The sequence below is a fragment of the Macaca nemestrina genome, chromosome 2, assembly GCF_043159975.1.
Source record: "Macaca nemestrina isolate mMacNem1 chromosome 2, mMacNem.hap1, whole genome shotgun sequence".
Lineage (NCBI taxonomy): Eukaryota > Metazoa > Chordata > Mammalia > Primates > Cercopithecidae > Macaca > Macaca nemestrina.
In genome coordinates, this window is record NC_092126.1 from 85,516,931 (window position 1) to 85,540,142 (window position 23,212).

General features: G+C 33.7%; 1 protein-coding gene across 9 annotated transcripts in view; it reads left to right on the top strand.

Moving 5' to 3' along the window:
- LOC105465605 (epithelial cell transforming 2) overlaps window positions 1–23,212 on the top strand; it is a 109,634-nt gene that overhangs the window by 58,226 nt on the left and 28,196 nt on the right. For 4 of the 9 annotated variants that reach the window (XM_011714143.3, XM_011714146.3, XM_024787897.2 and 1 more), the window contains 3 exons: window positions 7,730–7,837; window positions 8,816–8,962; window positions 12,383–13,704. In XM_011714143.3, the coding sequence (XP_011712445.2) occupies window positions 7,730–7,837; window positions 8,816–8,962; window positions 12,383–12,472 (345 nt within the window). In that variant the 3' untranslated portion in view covers window positions 12,473–13,704. Of the gene's footprint in view, window positions 1–3,821; window positions 4,252–7,729; window positions 7,838–8,815; window positions 8,963–10,766; window positions 11,034–12,382; window positions 13,705–23,212 lie in introns of those variants that run through there. The other 5 variants (XM_024787890.2, XM_024787895.2, XM_071091248.1 and 2 more) reach the window with 3 other exon arrangements.

The following is a 23,212-nucleotide window of genomic DNA, read 5'->3' on the forward strand; positions in this document are numbered from 1 at the left end:
TGTGGGAATGAAACATGTAATCACAGTTAAGTGTGAAACCTTGGAAGACATTTAGGTATAATGTGGTTTATAAAGTATTCATTGATGAAAACCTCCTTCCAAAGTGTTTAGAACAATTATCAGACTTTTGTTTGTGTATGTGTGTTTTTTTAGATTTCTATGGACCAAGAATATGTTCTTATAAATAAAAAATTGTTGCACAAAAGATTCAGAGGGGGAAATACAATGCTAGCACATACAATAGAATGCTAGCTAGAAAAATGATGGAGACCACTTTTGTTATAAATCTTTCAAAACTGCTCATTATAAGATTTATTTTGTAGGTATCCATCCATTTTTTCTAGGTATCCGTATATAAAATGGTTTTCTTTACCTGTAGTAATTCCTTATTGCAGAAATTACTCCTGCTCTTATCAGAATGTCAGACTAGATAGCTTATGGAGTCATTTCCAAACTTATAACCCTAATACTGAAATGTAACGATAACAGAAATTTTTTCTTATATCTATTGAATTACTAGCCACATGATAGCTAATAATACTAGAACTGAAATACAAATAACATGGAAGAAATTCATAAGTAAAATTAGCCACAAGATGGCAGCAGACGTTTAACTATGTTCTGACTTATGCTTACACCACAAAATTCTTTCAGTCTATTGAAATTTTGTTCTTAAGAAATACATGTGTAAATTCAGATACTCGGTGACTTCAGTTGAGCCCTTTCCTGCGTTTAAAATTCTACATATAGTAAATTTTTATAAACCCTGAGAATTTTCCATGTGAAGATATGTGTGTGTGTATACAGATATATGTGTGTATACATATATTTTTTGTTTATATTATATATAATATATATTTATAATTTTATATATATTATTTAAATATATATTTATTTATATATATAACAATTTTTTATTTATAAGAACATATTCTTGGTCCATAGAAATCTAAAAAAACACACACACACAAACAAAAATTCTGATAATTGTTCTAAACACTTTGGAAGGAGGTTTTCATCAATGAATACTTAGTTTATAAACCACGTTATACCTATACATGTACATATATATACGTATACACACAAGATGTAAATACACACACACACACACACACATACAAGATGTAAAAAGATAAAAAAGTCTCTGATTCTTTGAATTAGTAGTTTTTGTTTTTGGTACCCTGTATATATATATTTTTGGTACCCTAAGTAGCTTGAGCTTTCTTAATTAAAAGAGTAAAATAAGCACAATTATTTTATTCTATACTATTTCATTTGTCATATTCACTCATTAATGATGTAAGAGTTAAATTTATCAGGCTGAAAGAAAACTTAGTCTGATACCATTAAGTTTGAATCTAAGGCCAAGAGCATGACTGACTGATTCTTGGTCAAACCATCTTAATAGTTTTTCTCCCCATGGACATCATGTCCCATATTTTGTCATTTCAGAATCTAAAGATTAAAGTTTAAATCTATTGAAGATCTTATGTCTCAGAATCCTTATATATGTATTTTTGGTCTCTTGCCAATATGTAACCTTTAATTGCATGGTCCGTACTCTAACATTCATATATTGCCTAAGATAAGCTGGTAGCTTTGTGGAGGCCATTACAATTTCTAACCTCTAATGTCAGAAGTATACTTTTATTAATAAATAAATTTAAGCAATGATACCCTTTCCCGAAGTTTGGTTAGTTTAAAAGTAACTTGATAATTAAAGGCCATGTGCTACAATTTAGTACTTTTGCTGCTAACTTTATATTTATTTGAAATTTGCAAAACTTATCCTACATCTTGGTCAAATAAATCACCATTGGCTACTTAAGAGTTGCAATCTTCATTCTGAGTTTTTAAACTTGTAAGTAGAATTTCTAACTGCATGAGAAATAGATCGACGAGTGGACATATATTAAAAGTTTGTGCTTGTATGCCAATAATATTTATAATGAAGTTAATATGATTTATATTTAAAGCTATAATTATTCTTCCATTTATTAGGCATACCTAGTAAGTTGTTAGTGTAAGTGTCTGTTATTGGTACCACTTTAATTTGGCCAAATCAGAAGCTCTAAGCTATAGGCATGATTACAGAGTTTGAGGAAAACACTGAGGCACAGGCTAAAGGAAGGGGACATGTGATAGTAGGTAGGATCTGGGGGTTTGAAGACGAGGGTAAGAGGAGAGCTTAGGCAAAGGGGAGAAGTATCTGATAACTCACAAGTAGACAGGTTAATTGGCTTAAGGTGTCAAATGCTAGAAAATTTCCTGTGAATTAACACCCGAGAATAGGATTTCAAAATCTGTAGCTGAGGCTCACCTTCTCCTGAAATTAATATTATATATCTCAGTGGGAGAGACTGACTACTACTTTTTAATATTGAACTCAGCAAGTCTGTCTTCAGGTACATGTGAATTTGGAGTTGATTGAAAAACTCCTGCTCTTCCAAAGCTTCTTTAATGCTTGACATACTTTGAATAAGTCATAAAATGTTTTTGGAATTATAGTAAGTATTTATTAAAAATGTGTGTTCTCAAGTCCAGCAGAGCTTAAAAGTAAATAAAAATAAAAATGAGTTTTGGCTAATCTATCAATTTCACTTTTATTTTATTTAATTTTTCGTCCTTGTCCTAGTACGTATTATATTTTAGAATTAGAAATAGACTAAAAAGCACAAAGTTTTTTCTCTTCGTTTTTTTGTTTTTAAAGACAGAATGATAATTATTGAGAAAGAATGAATAACAAATAAACCTAGGACTACTGAAGATAGGTTTCCCCGACTTTGTACTTTTGCCTGTGATTTACCCTATCTACCTTCCTCTGTGCGGAAAGCACTAAAGGAAGTACTTCGTATTTATATCTTAGCAAAAATAATATATTATATTCTAAGCCACTAGTGAACTAGCAATGTGTTCACCCTTTCAGTCATTCTGAACTCAGAATCTTCTAGAAAGGTAAAAAATCTTGTATCAATCTTCCCCTCCCCTAAGTCAGAAGCAGTTTGTTAGTTCATTGAGAGAAAATATGAAGCCACTGGTTTCATTGTTAGTTCATCAGTGGTTATTAATACTTAGTCATAGTTAAGATAACAATGGAAAAAAATGAGAAGCTCCTTTATTAGCATTTGCTAAGGATTTAAATTTCAGGGAACTTCATTATAAAGAGCATTTCAGCAAAATTAAACATACTTGGAGTTTAGTTGCATTACATATGAAAATGGATACATTTTGCATCTAAGTATTCAAAGAGTAAGTTACCAATGTTTAGTTTAATAGTCAAGCTATGATTTTTACCGTCTATTAAATTGAAAGATAATATTTGCATATAAGAAAAAAAGTTGGCCGGGCGCGGTGGCTCAAGCCTGTAATCCCAGCACTTTGGGAGGCCGAGATGGGCGGATCACGAGGTCAGGAGATCGAGACCATCCTGGCTAACCCGGTGAAACCCGTCTCTAGTAAAAAATACAAAAAAATAGCCGGGCGAGGTGGCGGGTGCCTGTAGTCCCAGCTACTCGGGAGGCTGAGGCAGGAGAATGGCGTAAACCCGGGAGGCGGAGCTTGCAGTGAGCCGAGATCCGGCCACTGCACTCCAGTCTCGGCGACAGAGCAAGACTCCGTCTCAAAAAAAAAAAAAAAAAAAAAAGAAAAAAAGTCAAATATACAATAGTATACTGCATTAGAATATGTCTCATACCCCTCTCTGGCTAATCTGTCTTTCCAGGGGTATGACTTTTGATACTTTCCAGAAATATAAGCAGAGACATATGTACATTCTTCAAAAATGTATTTCTTTCTTTCTTTTTTTGTTTTTTTTTTTAAAGATAGAGTCTCCGTTACCAAAGCTGGAGTGCAGTGGTGCAATCTTGGCTCACCGCAACCTCTGCCTCCGGGTTCAAGTGATTCTCATGCCTCAGCCTCTTGAGTAGCTGGGATTGCAGATGTGCACGACCGTGCCTGGCTAATTTTTGTATTTTTAGTGGAGACAGCATTTCACCATGTTGGCCAGCCAGGCTGGTCTTGAATTCCTGGCTTCAAGTGATCTGCCCACCTGGGGGCCTGTCAAAGTGCTGGGATTACAGGTGTGTGAGCCACCATGCCTAGCCAAAAATGTATTTATTAGATTGATTCCTAAGTAATTTTCTCTTTAGAATGCAGTCATAAATGGATATTTTACCTCTTTCTAAGCTGTTTTGTGAATAGGTGACTCTTTGGTATGTGTGTTATTTTGTAACCAGTCAGTTAATAAATTATCACTGTTTTAAATTATTTTCCAGCTAATTTTACTAGATCTTTCAGCTTTCAGTTAAAAAAGTCATTAAGTTTACCAATTGAAAGAAGCATTGATAAGTTACTTTATAGTTTAAAAATAAAACATTAACAGAAGACTATGCTTATTTTGATTTTTAATTGATTTTATTTATAATAACATAATTGTACATATATTGGGGTACAGTGTTATGTTTTGTTGCATGTGTACATCGTATAATGACCGAATCAGGGTAATTACCATATCACTTATTTCTTTAAGGAAAATATATTTAAATGTCAAAATATTCTTTTTCTGAATTTGCCTCTGTATCTTATGGACATAAAAATTTCTATCAAATAGTAGGTTTTCAGTATATATCTGTTGATTGAATGAGATAAAAATTGAAATAAAAATGGAATGCAGTCAAAGCAGAATTAAATTCATAAAAGTAAGGATACAATTGAGCTTACCCATATATACAGTAGTATAGGAAATGTCATCCCTCTACCATGAGATATAGGAAATCCTAGTAGTGTAAAACCTTTCAGATATGTGTGGCAGAGCTTAAGTCACATTCCTCAGTGCTTTGTTTCTTACAGATTGACGTAAAGTATCAAATATTCAGTTGTTTTACAAACGATTACCTAGATAATTGTCAAGAACCAACTGAAAACTATTAGAATTTGTAACAGAGCTTAGTAAAGCAGCCAAATAAAATATAAATACATATGTATCAAGAGTTTTCCTTTATGCTGGCAGTAACCAGTTAGAAAGTGTAGGAAATGAAGGCCTCTTTTCCAATAAAATTTGATATAAAATATCTGTAAAACATGAAAAAATATATACGCAGCTAATTGCTTTAAACTTAAGGCAATACGGATACAGATAGCATTATATCAATTGTTTTCACAAACCAAATTGTAAAAAAAAAACTGAAGGAGCCGGGCGCGGTGGCTCAAGCCTGTAATCCCAGCACTTTGGGAGGCCGAGGCGGGTGGATCACGAGGTCAGGAGATCGAGACTATCCTGGCTAACATGGTGAAACCCCATCTCTACTAAAAATACAAAAAACTAGCCGGGCGTGGTGGCGGGCGCCTGTAGTCTCAGCTACTTGGGAGGCTGAGGCAGGAGAATGGCGTGAACCCGGGAGGCGGAGCTTGCAGTGAGCCGAGATCACGCCACTGCACTCCAGCCTGGGAGACACAGCGAGACTCCGTCTCAAAAAAAAAAAAAAAACTGAAGGAGACCATTGAGAGCTAGTGAGGCAAGATAGATTCTTTCCTGTTCTGACAGTGAGAGTATAGGTTGAAGAAGTATACCCTTTTTCCATCAGGAACTTTTCATATTCTGCTTTTCTACCTCTAGTGTTCTGGTTTAGAAAATTACCAACATGTGGTTTAATATTTTCATATACAAAGACATATAGTTTCATGTATTTTTTTATTGTGGTAGAATATACATAACATAAAATTTACCAGTTTTAACCATTTTTAAGTGTATAGTTTATTGGCATTAAGTATATTCATACTGTTGTGCATATCACCACCATCTGTTTTACGAGCTTTTTCATCTTCCTAAACTGGAACTGTGGACCCATTACACAGTAATTCCCCATTACTGCACTCTAAATGCTCAAAAATAGTGGAATGATTAAATTAATTGTGGTATAATCAGAGGAGATTTGTCAGGTCTTCATTAAGAGTAAATCCTTTGAGACAAAAAAATTACAGCTAATTGAAAAATGTAAGGTACAAAACTGAATAATATTCCAGTTTTGTTATGAAGAAACATTTTATACATGTAGAAAAATATCTCTAAGAAATATACCAAAGTGTAGATGGTAATTGATTAAGAGAGTTATGGGTAATTCATGTTTTCTAAATTTTTCTTAACTCAAAAAGTAACATTAAATTGAAAAGATATTGACATTTACAAGTACTATTACCTGATTTGTACAAGATAAGCATAGCAAATCAATCAAGTGGAAAGAGAGGTTCTGTAGCAGGCAGAGAGCATGTGGTTGTTCAAATGACAAAATTAGAGAAGCTTTAGAATAACAAAAACTGTCTATGTATCAGTGGTGGAGAGCTGAATCAAGCATTATAATTGTAGAGTATAATATTTAACACTTGGTAAAGAGGCTTAACATTTCATTCAAAGTACTTCTATGCATTATTTTGTTTTAGACTTATGATTACTATGGGTTAGGTATTCTAGATATGTTCTACATTTTGCAAATGGAAAAAATTTTCAGAAAAAACAACTTTCACAAGGTTGTTTTTTCTCTGTCACCACAGAATGATAGTGCTGGAAAATAGTCTTTATAGTGACAGGGTAACAAGGCAATTTGCCTATTCATAGTCTAGATTTATAAATTTAAAGTGCAAATTGGTTATAGGACTATGCAAAATCATTTTGTCTAACTTGCTTTCTTCTGAAAATTCAGCCATAATTTGAGCAAGTAATATTTTTAATTACTTAGAGATTAATTGTCCTGTTTAAGTGGTTCAGTGGTTCTTGGCCTATATGAGGTCTTTTTAAAAATTTATTTTTAATTGACACATAATTGTACATATTTATAGGGTATAATGTGATGTTTTGATACATGTATACATTGTGTGTAGATCAAATCAGGGTATTTAGCGTATCCATCACCTAATATACTCATTTCTTTATGGTGTGAACCTTCAAAATCCGCTGTTGGTTATTTTGAAATATACAATACAATACTGTATTGTTAACTATAGTCACCATTGTGCAATAGAACACCAGAACTTACTTCTCCTTTCTAACTGTAACTTTGTGCCTATTGACCAACCTCACTCCAGCTCTCACCCCATCCCGTCCTCCCCAGTGTATCAGCAGCGGCTGACCTCATAGAAGTACAAAGTAGACTGGTGGTTATATGGCGTCTTTGATTCCTTTAGGAATGTGATACAAGCTGTGAACCCCCTCTTCAGAAAGATGCCCTTTGCACATGTACACACAAAATTTTGTGCCCAGTTTCTGTTCATTGTCACCCTACAGGCTCTTGGTCACAGGTTTAGAACCTCTGATTTAGAATCCTTACAAATGCTGATTGAGGACGAAAGGGTAAAGTAGGAGAAAGTCTAAATCTTAATTTGAGTTTATGTCAAGAACAGTGTTTGTGGTCTTGGTTTTGTAGCTGACTTTATACTTAAGCATTAAGTTTAAGTCTGCTAAATTTCTAACTTGTTTAAGAGTTGTTAGATTTTATTTTGAGGTCTATTTCCAATTGCTTTGGTATCCATGACCCTTACAGGGAATTACTCATTTACTGAATGCTTATTTTTCACTATCCTTAAATTAGTACATTTCGGGGTAGAAGTTATATCAAGCACATGAACAGTCTTGAGTAGCTTCATTTACAAATACTCCATACATAAATATGCTTAAAAGTTTGATTTTTAGAAACAGTTGTGTGTTTTCAAGATAACAAAAAGTATTATTTTTCAATAGGAAAATCTTATTTATACTGCTGATCCAGAATCCTTTGAAGTAAATACAAAAGATATGGACAGTACTTTGAGTAGAGCATCAAGAGCAATAAAAAAGACTTCAAAAAAGGTGCGTTTTAGTGAAATTATTATTTAGCATATCTCTAATATGTATTTTCCAGACTATATTCAAATAATATTACTGCGAACACCAGTATAAAGATAGTTTATAGAACAAAGCTGTTCTTCGATTCTAGGAAATGACCCACAGAAACAATAGTTTTACTTCAGTGACTTCTTTGCCACAGTAACTATAACTTGTTATCGCTCCCATTTTGTAATAATGATGCTTCTGTGAACTATCCTGCAGTAGAAATGTACTGTTGGTGTTTTAGATTTAAATATGTGTGCCCTCATCTTAAATATATTGCCACAGTTATTTTCAGCAAAGGGCAGACGACAGTCAGGGGACCTGGAATCTATTCCTGACTCTAGAAGTATATTTTAGTCTTCTCGTGATGAAGATAACTTACTTACCTTATCAGAGTTGTTGAGGATTACATAAGTATGTTGATAATAGGCTTTTTAAAAGTAGAACTAGAATTTTAGTGTTCTAAGAGAGATATACAGCCATAATCTCTACTGCTAGATTTACAAGTTTTGTTTTCTTTCCCTTTATGGGGAGGCTTTGTATTTTAGTAATTTTTGTATCTCCTATCATTTAACATGTATGATGTATAAAAGAAAAACATGTTAGATTATTATTCAAGTGAATTCCTTCACTCTTTCAATAAAGAAATGGAGGTTCAGGTGATTTTTGGATTAGAAATCTCACAACTAGACTGGTTGAATCAGACAAGAACTTAGGTTTCTTCTCTCCCAGGCTAGATTTCTTTTCTCCTCCTTCCATTGGACTTCACTGCTCTCTAAATGAAAGTTGAAATAGTATACAAATTTCCTCACTGCTTTGTGCCAAAGAGATTCTAATCTTGCCACATACTACAGTAGAAAAACTTTTGCCATATATTTGTCTTTTTTATGTTTCAGTATTCTTATCAACTGTATTAAATTTGTCTTGGTTTAAGTAATTGTAACTCTTAAACTCTAGGTTACAAGAGCATTCTCTTTCTCCAAAACTCCAAAAAGAGCTCTTCGAAGGGCTTTTATGACATCCCACGGCTCAGTGGAAGGAAGAAGTCCTTCCAGCAATGATAAGCATGTAATGAGTCGTCTTTCTAGCACATCATCATTAGCAGTAAGTTATTTTGATTTAATGGGGTAAATGACTTATTTATGAAGCTGGTATGGGATTTGTTAACTTTTAAAAATTGGAAATATTTTTTCCATGCTTAAAAAATTTTAATAATGTATTTTAACCCAATATGCCAAAATATTATCATTTGAATGCGAATCAATGTAAGAATTACCAGTGAGATATTTTCATTCTTTCTTATGTACTAAGTATTAAAAATGTGGGATGTACCTTACACTTACAAAGCTGACTGCATTTCAGACTGGCTATGTTTCAGGGGTTTCATAGCCACATGTGGCTAGTGGCTCCTGGAAGGACAGCACAGCTCTGTACACTAGCACTGAAGAATCAGCACAGAAAGCATGATGCTGGGAAGGAGGAGGTCTCTCCCCTAGTGCTTTAAACCTTGGCATCGTAACATAGTCGTACGTCATTTTTAAAATATGTACATCCAAACTTCTAACCTCTTTATTGGGTAAAGGCAAATGAGAAAACCCTACTACGAATGAACTAGAGGCATACTTAATGTGTAGTTTATTTGATAGGAAATTTTATTGGTATTGAAATGTATTCTAAAATCTCTAAGAAAAGAAACACGTTTCAATCTGGCCTGTCACTTTACTAATGTAAATAGCTATGATTCTGTTTATATAGATCGGTTCCAATAAGATAGCAGAGACCGAGTTTTATTCCTTTTACTATTTTTGTGATGAGTAGAATATAATCTCTGAAACTGAATTTCAGAGGATGTTATGGGCTCTAAATTCATGTATATTTTATATATATATATGTATATTTAAAATTTTTCCTGAACAATCCAAATTTCCAAGTTTCAGAATTATTAAATTATTATTTAATACTATTACTAAGTATTTGAGTGAAATATCTGTACTTAATACAATTATTAACCTACTGAAGTTAAGAAAAGCAAGTGACTGTCACTTCTTAGCTGTGTGTCCTGTACCAGGTTTCTTATTCTCTCATCTGCATTTTTACAGATGAGAGAAAAGATGTTAATAGTGCTTACTTATTCCATAATTTCATTGTAGGACTAAATAATATATGTATATATTATATAATCACACATATGTATATGATATTATATACTGAGAGGCAGTTTGGGTGGTGGTTAAGAGCCTGGATTCTGGAACCCTAGTGTTCAAATCCTTGGTCTGCTATTTACCAGTTATATGTGTTTTGGCAAGTTTTTAAAGGTCTGTTTCAATTTCATTGTCTGTAAAGTAAGTCATAAGTAGTTATAAGGATCAAGTGATATGTAAAGTGCTTAGAACAGTACCTGGCACATTGTGAGGGCTCTTGTGTTTTATAAGTGATTTCTTTTTATTATATAAAATTTTTGCAGGTAAGGCACATAAATAATACTTAGTAATATATATTTTAACGTTGGTTAAAGTCTTTAGTTAACACATCAAAGAGTTATGGCTAAATCTATTAGTGTATTTATACAGGTTTTTAATCAACATTAACCTTAACCAATGGGAGAGAAGCTGTATTTAGTTGATAAAATGAATATATGCAAAGTAGTTTGGTCGATTAAAATTGACAAATGCAGATAAGCATTAATTTGTGAAAATTAGATTATAGCTTTCTCAAAGCCACCTGTAGCAACTATTGTAAACATTTTCATCTTTCAAATGAAAGTAAATGCATTTTATAGAAAATTTTAGAAAATTAATTTGTTATTTATGGTTATGTCACTTTTAATAGACAATATACGTAACAAGCAGCTAAAATACCTTCAAGACATTAATGTCATCTTCTCAATTGCTTGTTTCTGTTCTAACAGATTACGCATTCTGTTTCCACAAGCAATGTAATTGGATTTACTAAGCATGTTTATGTTCAGCGCCTAAACTCTACTGGTGGGCGCTCTCTGTACTCCTGGTTTCGATCTGTACGTCATTCTGCTTTCTGAGCTAGTTTTTCAGAGATACTAGAAGGAAACACTGATTTTTCAAATTTCAAAAAAGTTATTTCCAACTCATCTTTGACACTTGTGAAGAATTAGGAGATTTGCCAACCACTAATGGAAACAAGCTTCATGAAGTTTAATGTGAGCTTATTAGCTATTTAAAATTTGTATCTGCAGAAAAGAAGAAAAAAAAAAAAGGAACATATTTTTTCTCCAAGGAATCACTTATTGGGTGGGTGGGAACTTTGGAATTCACAATGTTATGACTGCTTTGAATTAATAACAATTTAGGTTTAATAGAGTTTATTAAGTCCAGGAAAAATAAGTTCCATTAGAAATTTTATTTAGGAAAATTATCATTTTAAAGAATAGTAATGATTGTCATGAGTAGTGGATTTATATTCCAAATCTGATTCTTAATGTTAGATTTATAGCATTTACAGAAAATTATGCTTTTAATATACCAAATCATAAAAGTTCCACGTGAGGAAAGTGTCAACTTTTATATTATACATTTATATCATCATTTTGTTGATACTTGAATGGTTATACTTCATCAGCCCAGCTTTTTAAATGCTTCATTTTACAACCTTGTTTATGAGAACTTACAGCCAACTACCTTACTAGCTCTTACAGTTAGCCATTTATATATGTTAAAATAAAACAGTAGCCTTAAAATTTATTTTCATTTACAGTTATTCTTGAGTCTTCGCATGTTATTTGTTAGAGTTGTTTTATTTTAAAATTTTTAAGACTTGTCAGGGATATAAAACTTAGCAATTTAATAATCACTGTTATCCAGAAGGATTGCTGTTTCACTCAATTTTTATATAGAACAAAATTTTAAAAATTGTTTAAAAATATTTTTGAGAGATGGGGGTCTTGCTAAGTTGTCCAGTCCGGTCTCAAACTCTTGGCCTTAAGCAGTCCTTCCACATCAGCCTCCTGAGTAGCTGGGATTACAGTGGAACAAAATTATATATATACATATACACTCTCACACTCACATATGTACATCTGAGTTGTACATATATTACAAACACTCTTTGAGAGTGTATGACTTAATTTTAGAAAATTATTTCCCATGAAATGATTTCATTCCTCTTAATTCTGCTTTATGAACTAAGAAGAAACCTTGTTTGCCAATTTATAATTTTTTCTTTTATAACCTGAAACACTGAATCATTAATATTTCATAAAACAAAGTTAGGTATCACTACTGGCAATAGGCCAGTATCTGTTCAGTTGAGTTAATATCTAGTTAACTAGTCTAGCTATTTGGCTTTGTTTTTAGAATGCTATAATAGTTTTCTTTTTTCTCCCTTTTCCATTCCCCTAACTTTAAAGAGTTTAGAATTGTCAGATGTCTTGTACTTAATTGTTATAGTAATTTTTAAAATGTAAAAATAATAGGCATGATACCAAACCGTATTTTACAATTTTTTTAAAGGAAGATTTAAAATATGAAATAATTTGTTTTGTCTTTACAGGGTATCCCTTCTCCCTCCCTTGTCAGCCTTCCTTCCTTCTTTGAAAGGAGAAGTCATACGTTAAGTAGATCTACAACTCATTTGATATGAAGCATTACCAAAATCTTAAATTATAGAAATGTATAAACACCTCATACTCAAATAAGAAACTGACTTAAATGGTACTTGTAATTAGCACTTGGTGAAAGCTGGAAGGAAGATAAGTAACACTAAAGTATGCTATTTGATTTTTCTTCTTGAAAGAGTAAGGTTTACCTGTTACATTTTCAAGTTAATTCATGTAAAAAAAGATAGTTATTTTGATGTAATTTATCTTTTTGTTTGAATCTGTCATTCAAAGGCCAATAATTTAAGTTGCTATCAGCTGATATTAGTAGCTTTGCAACCCTGATAGAGTAAATACATTTTATGGGTGGGTGCCAAATACTGCTGTGAATCTATTTGTATAGTATCTGTGAATGAATTTATGGAAATAGATATTTGTGCAGCTCAATTTATTCAGAGATTAAATGACATCATAATACTGGATAAAAACTTGCATAGAATTCTGATTAGATAGTGGGTCTGTTTCACATGTGCAGTTTGAAGTATTTAACCACTCCTTTTGCAGTTTATTTTCTTCTCAAGTGTTTTCAAGATCTAGCATGTGGATTTTAAAAGATTTGCCCTTATTAACAAGAATAACATTTAAAGGAGATTGTTTCAAAATATTTTTGCAAATTGAGATAAGGACAGAAAGATTGAGAAACATTGTATATTTTCCAAAAACAAGATGTTTGTAGCTGTTTCAGAGAGAGTACTATATATTTATGGTGATTTTAGCCACTAGCAAATCTTGATTTAGTTTGATAGTGTGTGGAATTTTATTTTGAAGGATAAGACCATGGGAAAATTCTGGTAAAGACTGTTTGTACCCTTTATGAAATAATTCTGAAGTTGCCATCAGTTTTACTAATCTTCTGTGAAATACATAGATATGTGTGTCTTCAACTTTTTATTATGGTCTTATAATTAAATGTAAAATTGAAAATTCATTTGCTATTTCAAAGTGTGATATCTTTCACAATAGCCTTTTTTATAGTCAGTAATTCAGAATAATCAAGTTCATATGAATAAATGCATTTTTATTTCCTATTTCTTTAGGGAGTACTACAAATGTTTGCCACTTAATTTTCAAGTATCTGTTTTAATAGTTAACTGACTATAGATTTTCTATGCCATGTATGTGCCACTTCTGAGAATAGTAAATGACTCTTTGCTATATTTTAAAAGCAATTGTATTAGTAAGAACTTTGTAAATAAATACCTAAAACCCAAGTGTATTTTATGTCTCATGTCTTAGTTTCTTCAGGGAAATTTTCATAGGCAAATATGAATGCTTGCATCAACATATGTTCTTTTGTGTATTTGCTTGCTTATTTATTTATTCCTCCATTAATATTTTTGAGTATTTTGTTTTAAGAGGTGATCTGTAAGTTAGGAATTTTTAATCTGGAATCTACTTTGCGAAATGTAGGTAGTGAATCCTATGATGTTTTATGCAAAATTTTGTGTTTATGTGCATATATGCATTTTTCTGGCAGAAAATACACAATTGTTATTTTAGTGGAGGTGGAACTGTTATTTTCCCCCAAAAGGGTGGAGTTTCCAGAGACAAGAAATGACATAAGGCATAAAGCTAGAAAAGTATTGACTGTACACTGGCAAAATATAGCAGGTAGTTAATTTTAATTTGAAAGGGAATGTTTCTGGTTTTTACTGTTATCTGCCTGCCTTAGGTTTTTAGACTATCCTTGTTATCAGATGAAGACAGTTTGCATGTATTGTGTAAAATTAGGATTCTGTATCATGCATGGATATTAAATATAATTAATTTCTCTATTGAGAAAATCATAATTTAGGTTTTCTTAATTATCAAGAGCATTTTTAATTTCCTTAAGGCATTTAGGTCATCCAATAGTGTTTTTTCCAAGAATGCAAGGTTAGTTCAATATTGGAAAATTTACCAATATGACTTACACTGACAAAGAAGAAAGACATGTGATTTATCAGTAGGTTCCAAAAGGTTGTTTACAGAATCTTAGCCACTGTTCTTAATAAAAATTCTAAGGACTTTTGGTACCATGTCTGAGTAAGCTACTACATTTAGAGTGCATGTTCTTCTAACAGAAACATCAAGCATTTCTTTATGAAATATAACCAAGAAATAATTTTCATATATAACTGAGGTTAAAAGAATAATCTGGAAATCCTCAGATATGAGAAATTAAGAATCAAAACCATAATGCTAAGTGTAGACTGATACCAAAGACCAATTGAAAGGATTTGAGACCAATATATAAGCCTTAAAATGCTGGAACATTGATCCTTGACTCAGCCTAGCTGAAGGTAAGATCTTAGTTCAAAGCAAAAGAGGAAATAAAAAGGCATGAGGAGAGTAAAGAAATGAAGTAAATAGAATGTGTTCTCCAGGAACTGGAAATAATAGATCAATCAAAAAGAAAATATATTTATAAGAAAGAACTCATACTGAATAATAGACATGACTTTTTAAAATAAACAAGCTTGATTGGTGAAAGAATCAAGTTGAACTTCTAGAAGTAAAGAGAGAGATTTGGCTGAAGAGAACACTAGTGAACTAATAGATAAATTTCAGAAAATTACCCTCACAAACTATCAAAAAGTACTAAGAAGTGTTTTAAGAGATGTGAAAAATGGAACATGAATATCCAACAACCTATAATAGGATATCTGGAGAGAAAAATTAAAATAGAAGGGGGTAGAAAGCAATATTTGAAGAGAGTTTTCTAAAACTAGAAAAACATGGAACTTTAAAATCAAGCATGCACATCAAGTATTGAGCAAAGTCAATTAAAAAATTCTCACTGAGAACGTTATAGTCAGTATAGGAGAAAAATAAATGGAGAGTGCTAACATGTTTATGAATAGAAAGATGTAAAAAGGATGTGAATTTTCATCAGTTTAACCAATACACTTAAATTCAACTGAAAGCTTAGTGGATTTTTTTAATGGAACTTAATACAAAAGAAGTCATTATAAACAAAAACAAGTCACAGAAAAATGTAACTCAGAATAAAAGATTTACATTTAGAGTGTAAGGAAAACTCCAGTCTCTAAAAACCCAATAGAAAAATTGCCAGAAGATAGATGGTTTGCAGAAAATGAAAAGTTACCATTCAACATGTAAGACTTTCCAGGCTTAAAAGAGAAAGTTCATTAAAATTACACTACATACCATTTTTAATCATTAGAAATCTAAATATTTGATAGTATTTCTGCTGGTGGGGCTGTGGGTAAATGTACTCTTACATGTGTCTGTTGTGAATATAAAAATTATTGCAACCTCCATGCAGGGAAATTTAGTACAGGCACACCTCAGAGATACTGCAAATTTGGTTGCAGACCACCACAATAAAGCAGCTATCTCAATAAAGTGAGTCCCATGAATTTTTGGTTTCCCATTGCATATAAAAGTTATGTTTACACTATACATAGACTATTAAGTATAATAGCATTATGTCTAAAAAGAAATGTTCATGTTCATACCTTAATTTAAAAATACATATTGCTTACCAAAAAAAAAAAGCTAAAGATCATCAGAGCCTTCAGTGAGTCATAATCTTTTCTGGTGGAGGACCTTTAAAATATTTTTTATTTCTAATTATTATAGATACATAATATTTGTATTACGTATATTTGTATATTGATGAGTCCATGTGATATATATTTTTTTCTTTTTAAAACTTTTTTTTTTTGAGACAGTCTCACTCTGTCTCCACAGCTTCATCTTCACCACTTACTCACATTCTTTGTGTTCCTTCTGCTGTTTCTCTTGAACCTCTCGAACAAGTTACCTTTGCCTTAAGATTCTTCTCAAAGAACTATCTAGCAGCAAAGACTTATCCTTGTTCAAAAGCAATTGCAGGCTTAACTAAATTAGTTGAAGCATCTTTAGATATTGTAGTAAGTTCACCTTTAAATCTGATGGTACCACATGTGTATTAGTCTTTTCTTGCACTGCTATAAATACCTGATACTGGATAATTTATAAAGAAAAGATATTTAATTGGCTCCCAGTTCTGCATGGCTGCACAGGAAGCATGGTGGGATCTGCTTAGCTTCTGGGGAAGCCTCAGGAAACTTACAGTCATGGCAGAAGGTGAAGGGGAAGCCAGTACTTCACATGGCCAGAAGCAGGAGGGAGGGAGAGAGATGGGGAAGGTGCTACACACTTGTAAACAACCAGATCTCATGAGAACTCTTAGGAGAACAGCGCCAGGGGGATGATGCTAAATTATTCATGAGAAACTGCCACCATGATCCAATTACCTCCCACCAGGCCCTACCTCCAGCATTGGGGTTTACATTTCAACATGAAATTTAGGCAGGGACCCAGATCCAAACTATATCAATATGCAATACACTTTTCTCTCCCCTTCTTACAGAAAAATTGGCATATAATAATTACTGTTCTACAATCTTGCTTTTATCACTTCAAAATATATTCTGGAAATCACTCTATCTGTATATAAGTCCTTCATTTCTTTTTACAATTGCAGAGTACTCCACTGTGAGTAGACTCTATTTTATTCACCCAATCCCCTATTGATGTTTCTAGTGTTCTACCACCACAATGATGCTGCAAGTTTTATGAATAGGTCGTTTTGTATTTCTGTCAGCATATTTTGCAAAAAAAAAAAAAAAAAATACGTGTGGGATTACTAGGTCAAAAGATCAATATATAATTTTGGTAGACATGGGCATATTTTGTTTTATTGCACTTAGCAGATACTGTGCTTTTGACAGACTGGAGATTTGTAGCAGTGCTGCATTGAGCAAGTCTATTAGTACAATGTTTCCAAAAGCATGTGTTCACCTCATGTGTCTGTGTCACATTTTTGTATTTCTTGCAATATTTTATACTTTTCATTATTATACCCATTTTGGTGATCTGTGGTCAGTCATCTTTGATGTTATTATTGCAATTGTTCCAGGGCACCACAAACCATACCCATCTAAGACTGAAAACTTTATCAGTAATTGTGTGTGTTCTGACTGCTCCACTGAACAACTGTTCCCCAATCTCTCCCTCTGCTTGGATCTCCCTAATTCCTGAGACATAGTATTGAAAATAGGCTAATTAATAATTAATCTTACAATGGCGTCTAAAAGCTAGGAATTACTAAACTTAGTGAAGGAGGCATGTTGAAAGCAGAGATAGACTGAAACAAGGCCCCTTGTGCTATAGTTAGCCAAGCTGTGAATGCAAAAAGAGTTACTGAAGGAAATTACAAGTGCTATTCCATTGAACATGTGAATAATAAGAAAGCGAAACAGACTTATTGCTGATACGAAGAAAGTTTGAATGGTCTAGAGAGAAGATCAAACTAGCCACAACGGTCTTTTAAGCCAAAGCCTAATCCAGAGTAAGTCCTTAACTCTTTCAATCCTATGAAGGCTGAGAGAGAGAAGGAAGTTGCAGAAGCTTGAAGCTAGCAGAGGTTGGTTCATGAGGAAAGAAATGGTCTCCAAAACAAAAGTGCAGTGTGAAGCAGCAAATGCTGATAGGGAAGCTGCAGCAAGTTATCTAGAAGAGCTGGCTAAGATAACTGAAGAAGGTGGCTATGCTTAATAACATTTTCAATGTAGACGAAACAGCCTTCTGTTGGAAGAAAACGCTATCTAAGACTTTTTTTTTTTTTTCTTTGAGATGGAGTTTTGCTCGTTGCCCAAGCTGGAGTGCAATGGTGCGATCTTGGCTCACAGCAACCTCTGCCTCCTGGGTTCAAGCAATTCCCCTGCCTCGGCCTCCCAAGTAACTGGGATTACAGGCACGCCCCACCACGCCCTGCTAATTTTTTGTATTTTTAGTAGAGATGGGGTTTCACCATATTATCCAGGCTGGTCTCGAACTCCTGACCTCAGGTTATCTGCCCACAGTCTCCCAAAGTGCTGGGATTACAGGTGTGAGCCACCTCGCCCAGTCAATCTAAGACTTCCATAGCTAGACAGACGTCAATGCTTGTCTTCAGTGCTTCAAAGATAGGCTGACTCTTTTGTTAGGAGCTAATACAGCTGGTAACTTGAAGCTGTGTTCATTGACCATTCTGAAAATCCTAGGGCCATTAAGATTATGCTACATAGACTTTGCTTGTGTTCTATAAATGGAATAACAAAGCCCAAATGACAGCACATCTTTTTATAGCATGGTTGACTATTTTGAGCCCACTTATGAGACTCTTGAGTGGTTTCTTGAGATGGAATCTAGTCCTGGTGAAGATGCTGTGAACATTGTTGAAATGACAAAGGATTTAGAATATTACAGAAACTTAGTTGATAATGCAGAGGCAGGAATTGAGAGGGCTGACCCCAGCTTTGAAAGTTCTTCTAGGGGTAAAATGCTATCAACAGCACTGCATGCTACAGAGAAATCTTTCATGAGAGGAAGTCAATTACTGTGGCCAACTTCATTGTTGCCTTATTTTAAGAAATTGCCGCTGCCACCGAACCTGCAGCAAACCATCAACCTGATCAGTCAGCAGCCATCAACATTGAGGCGAGACCCTCCACCAAAAATGGACAAATGGGATCACATCAAGCTAAAAGACATCTTTACAGCAAAGGAAACAATCAACAAAGTGAAGAGCCAGTCACAGAATGGAAAAATATCTGCAAACTACCCGTCTGCCAGGAATTAATAACCAGAATATATAATGAGCTTAAGTAATTCAATAGAAAAAAGAATCCAATTTTAAAATAGGTGAAAGATTTAAATAGACATTTTTAAAAAGAAGACATACAAATGGCCAACATGTATATGAATAAATGCTCAACATCACTAATCAAAGAAATGTGAATCAAAACTACAATGAGATATCATCTCACCACAGTAAAAATAGCTTTTATAAAAAGAACAAGCACTAAGGGATGCTTCTTTGAGAACATAAAGGGTAACCCTTGTACATTGTTGGTGGGAATGTATGTACAACCACTATGGAGAACAGTATAAAAGTTCCTCAAAAAAGCTAAAAATGGAACTACCATATGATCCAGCAATCCCATTGCTGGATATATATTTAAAAGAAAGAAAATTAGTATATCAAAGAGATGTCTGCACTCCCATGTTTACTGTAGCACTATTCACAATAGCCAAGATACGGAATCAACCTAAGTGTCCATCAACAGATGAATGGATAAAGAAAATGTGGTACATATACACAATGGAGTACTATTCAGCTGTGAAAAAGAATAAAACTCATTTGCAACCACATGGATGGAACTGGAGGACATGTTAAGTCAAATAAACTAGGCACAAAAAGGCTAATATTGCATGTTCTCACTCGTATGTGGGAGCTAAAAATTAAAAGTTGAACTCATGGAGGTAGAGTAGAATGATGGTTACCAGAGGCTAGGAAGGGTAGTGGGGAAGAAGGTATAAAGAGGGGTTGGTCAATGGGTACAAAGATACAGTTAGATAGAAAGAAAAAGATCTATTGTTCAGCAGCACAATAGGGTGACTATAGGTAACAATAAAACGTTAAAACGTAAAAAGTTTCAGCAGGTTTGAGTTTGAATAAACTATTTTGGCTTACTTTGAAAGAGGCTATTTTGGGATTGGTGTTTTGTTTTGAGGCCTAGACATCAATCAAAGCTGACCATTGAATGCTTGGTATTTTGTCTTTCCACTTTTTTAAGAGTTCCTTGTAAGCATATTATGGTTGACATTTTAAAAGTCCCATTATGGCTTTTTTGATTCTATTATTCTTAGTGAACTTAGTAATTTATAAATGTACACATAAAAATTATAGGAATATAATGAGTATATATAGTAAGAGTTTTGCCAGGAAGATGTAGACAGTTACATGATCAACATAAAGGGACCACTTCAGTTGGTCAAAAATTGTGCTTATAAATGTGTTAGGATCCTGCCTAAGCAGAGGCTAGGAAGAGATCATATTAATGACCTCAGAATATGTATTGTGCGAAGTGACTTTCCATAATTTGATAAGACAAGGAACATCCTTAGATAAGTTTTTGTTAGGCACCTAAGGATGCACCGTGAATCATCGTTACGTTTTCGTGAAGCATAGCACAAGTTTGCAGTTAAGTGATTTTATCAGTCCGTTTCTTGCTTATAGAATTTTCGGAGTCTAACACTGTTTTTTTTTGTTTTGTTTTGTTTTCTCTTTTCATTTGGTCTAAGCTGCAAGTGTTTCTGCTAGTATAACATTCTCAGAATCCTTGTAAACTGGCACACAATTTGCTCCATTAGACAAGAGACCTTTCACATGTCTTTTCTGGATAATCCCATCTCTATTCCTGGCTTCTGATGACGAAGCTGAGTCACATGCCTGATCTCTTCACAAGGATTTCAGGAGGCTTGAATAGGGTCCTCTGACTGAATCCTGATTGTTTTAGGCTTCCTTTAGTTTCCAATTCCTCATTTCTCCCCAGCACACATTTAATGTATTCCTGCCGGCAGTCTGTTTTTGATAATGCAGGTATTCTGACATCATGTGGGCCCTCTCTACAGTATCCTCACTTTCTTCTGAGTGCTCACTAGCAGAGTTGTTAACATTTGTATTTCTAGTAACAGTTTATTCAAGGCAATCTAGGCTTTCCCCCAGGATATTTTAGTTTTTGCTTATTTTTTTAATTGACAAATAAAAATTGTATATATTTACAGTTTACAAAATGATGTTTTGAAATGTGTATACATCGTGGAATGGCTAAATGAAGGTAGTTAACATGCATTACCTCATATACTTGCAATACTGGAATACATACTGGCTTTTCCATTTTGCTTTTTGTAATTCTTTTAGCCTCTTCCCGCTGACCAATTCAAAAGTCACCCCCACATTTTTAAGTATTTGTTACAGCAACACTCCACATTTGATACCAAAACCTATTTAGTTTCTTATTACTGCTGTAACAAATTACTGAGTGTAGAGGCTTAAACACAAATTTATTCTCTTGTAGTTTGGAGATAAGAAGTCCAAAATCATGAGTCTGACTCACCAAAGTCAACCTATCAAGAGGGCTTGTTCTTTCTGGAGGTCCTAGGGGAGAATTTGTTCCTTGCCTGTTTCAACTTTTGGAGGCTGCTGGTATTCCTTGGTTTGTGACTGTATCATTCCAATCTCTACTTCTGTCATACCACACCTCCTCTGCAGACAAATCTCTTACTGCCTCCCTCTTACTATAAGGACACTGGTGACTACATCAGGCCCACCTGGATAATCCAGGATAATTTCCCCATTGCAAGACCCATAACAATCACATCTACAAAGTTCCTTTCACCATCTACCATATTCGTAGGTGCCTGGGCTTGGATGTCAACGTATTTGGAGAATCATTACTCAGGGTATCACAGGCTTCCTGGCATTTGGTTAGAGTGGTGGAGGCATGTGTCATCATCGGTAGTCCAGTGCAGGATTGTTCACATGGTAGCACTTCTAGGGTTCAAAAAAGCAAATAGTTTTAAAATCTCTGCTTATGTTATTTTTCCTGTTGTCTCTCATTGACCAAAACAAATTGCATAGCTGAAACTAAAGTTAATGTGGGAAGATACTACCATCCAGAGGTGTGGATGCTGGAAGATGCGCACAAATGGGGACTCATTACTGCAACAGAGTAGTACAATGCAAACAAATTTCTAGAAAAACACAACTTAATGAAATAGAAATAGAAAACTTAAATGTTCCTGTAAACACCCAAGAAATATAATCCACATTTAAAATCATTCCTAAGGCCAGCTGCAGGGGCTTATGCCTGTAATCCCAGAACTTTGGGAGGCCAAGGTGGGTGGATCACTTGAGGTCAGGAGTTCAAGACCAGCCTGGCTGGCCATCATGGTAAAACCCCATCTCTACTAAAAATAAAAAAATTAGCTGGGCATGGTGGCAGCACCTGTAATTCCAGCTACTTGAGAGGCTGAGGCATGAGAATCACTTGAACCTGGAAGCCGAGGTTGCAGTGAGCCAAGACTGCCACTGTGCTCCAGCCTGTGTGGCAGAGCGAGACTCTGTCTGAAAAAAAAAAAAAAAGAATCATTTCTAAAAAGAAGCCATCAGGCCTAGATGGCTTCACTGGTGAATTCTATCAAATATTTAATAAAGAATTAATCTTACAAATTCTTACAGAGCCTAGTGAAAGGGAATACTTCCCAACTCATTTTTTGAATTCTGGATAACTTCAGACATTTTAAGAAAGGCTAATCTTATTTGTGAAAATACATGCAAAATTTCAAAGTAAAATATTAACAAAATCTTATTTAATAAGAATTATATATCATGACCAAGTTGGGCTTATGCTAGGAATGCAAGGTTATTTAACTTTAGATAATTCATCAGTATATTTTCATACTTAATAAAGGAAAAAATTACATTATCTCAATGGTCACAGAAAAAAATATGATAAATTCAACATCCATTATAATAAAACCTCTTTGCAAACTAGGAATAGAAAGGGACATCCTTATTCTAATAAAGGTTATCTACAAAAATACTATAACACACATATCTAATGATAAAAAATGGCAACATCTCCTTTGAGATCAGGAAGGAGAAAAGAGTACTTGTTCTACCACCTTCAATCAACATTTTGCTGCAGTCTCAAGCAGTGCAGTATTGCAAGAAAAAGATACAGCATGAGAATTAGAAAGGAAGAAAACCAATACTCTTATTATTCAGAGATGATATGATTGCTTGGTTAGAAAATTATAAATAATCTGGAGAAAACTTAGAGTAATTCTGAAACAAAATCAATATACAAATAGATACCAGCCACAAAGAAGTAAAAATTCTTTTT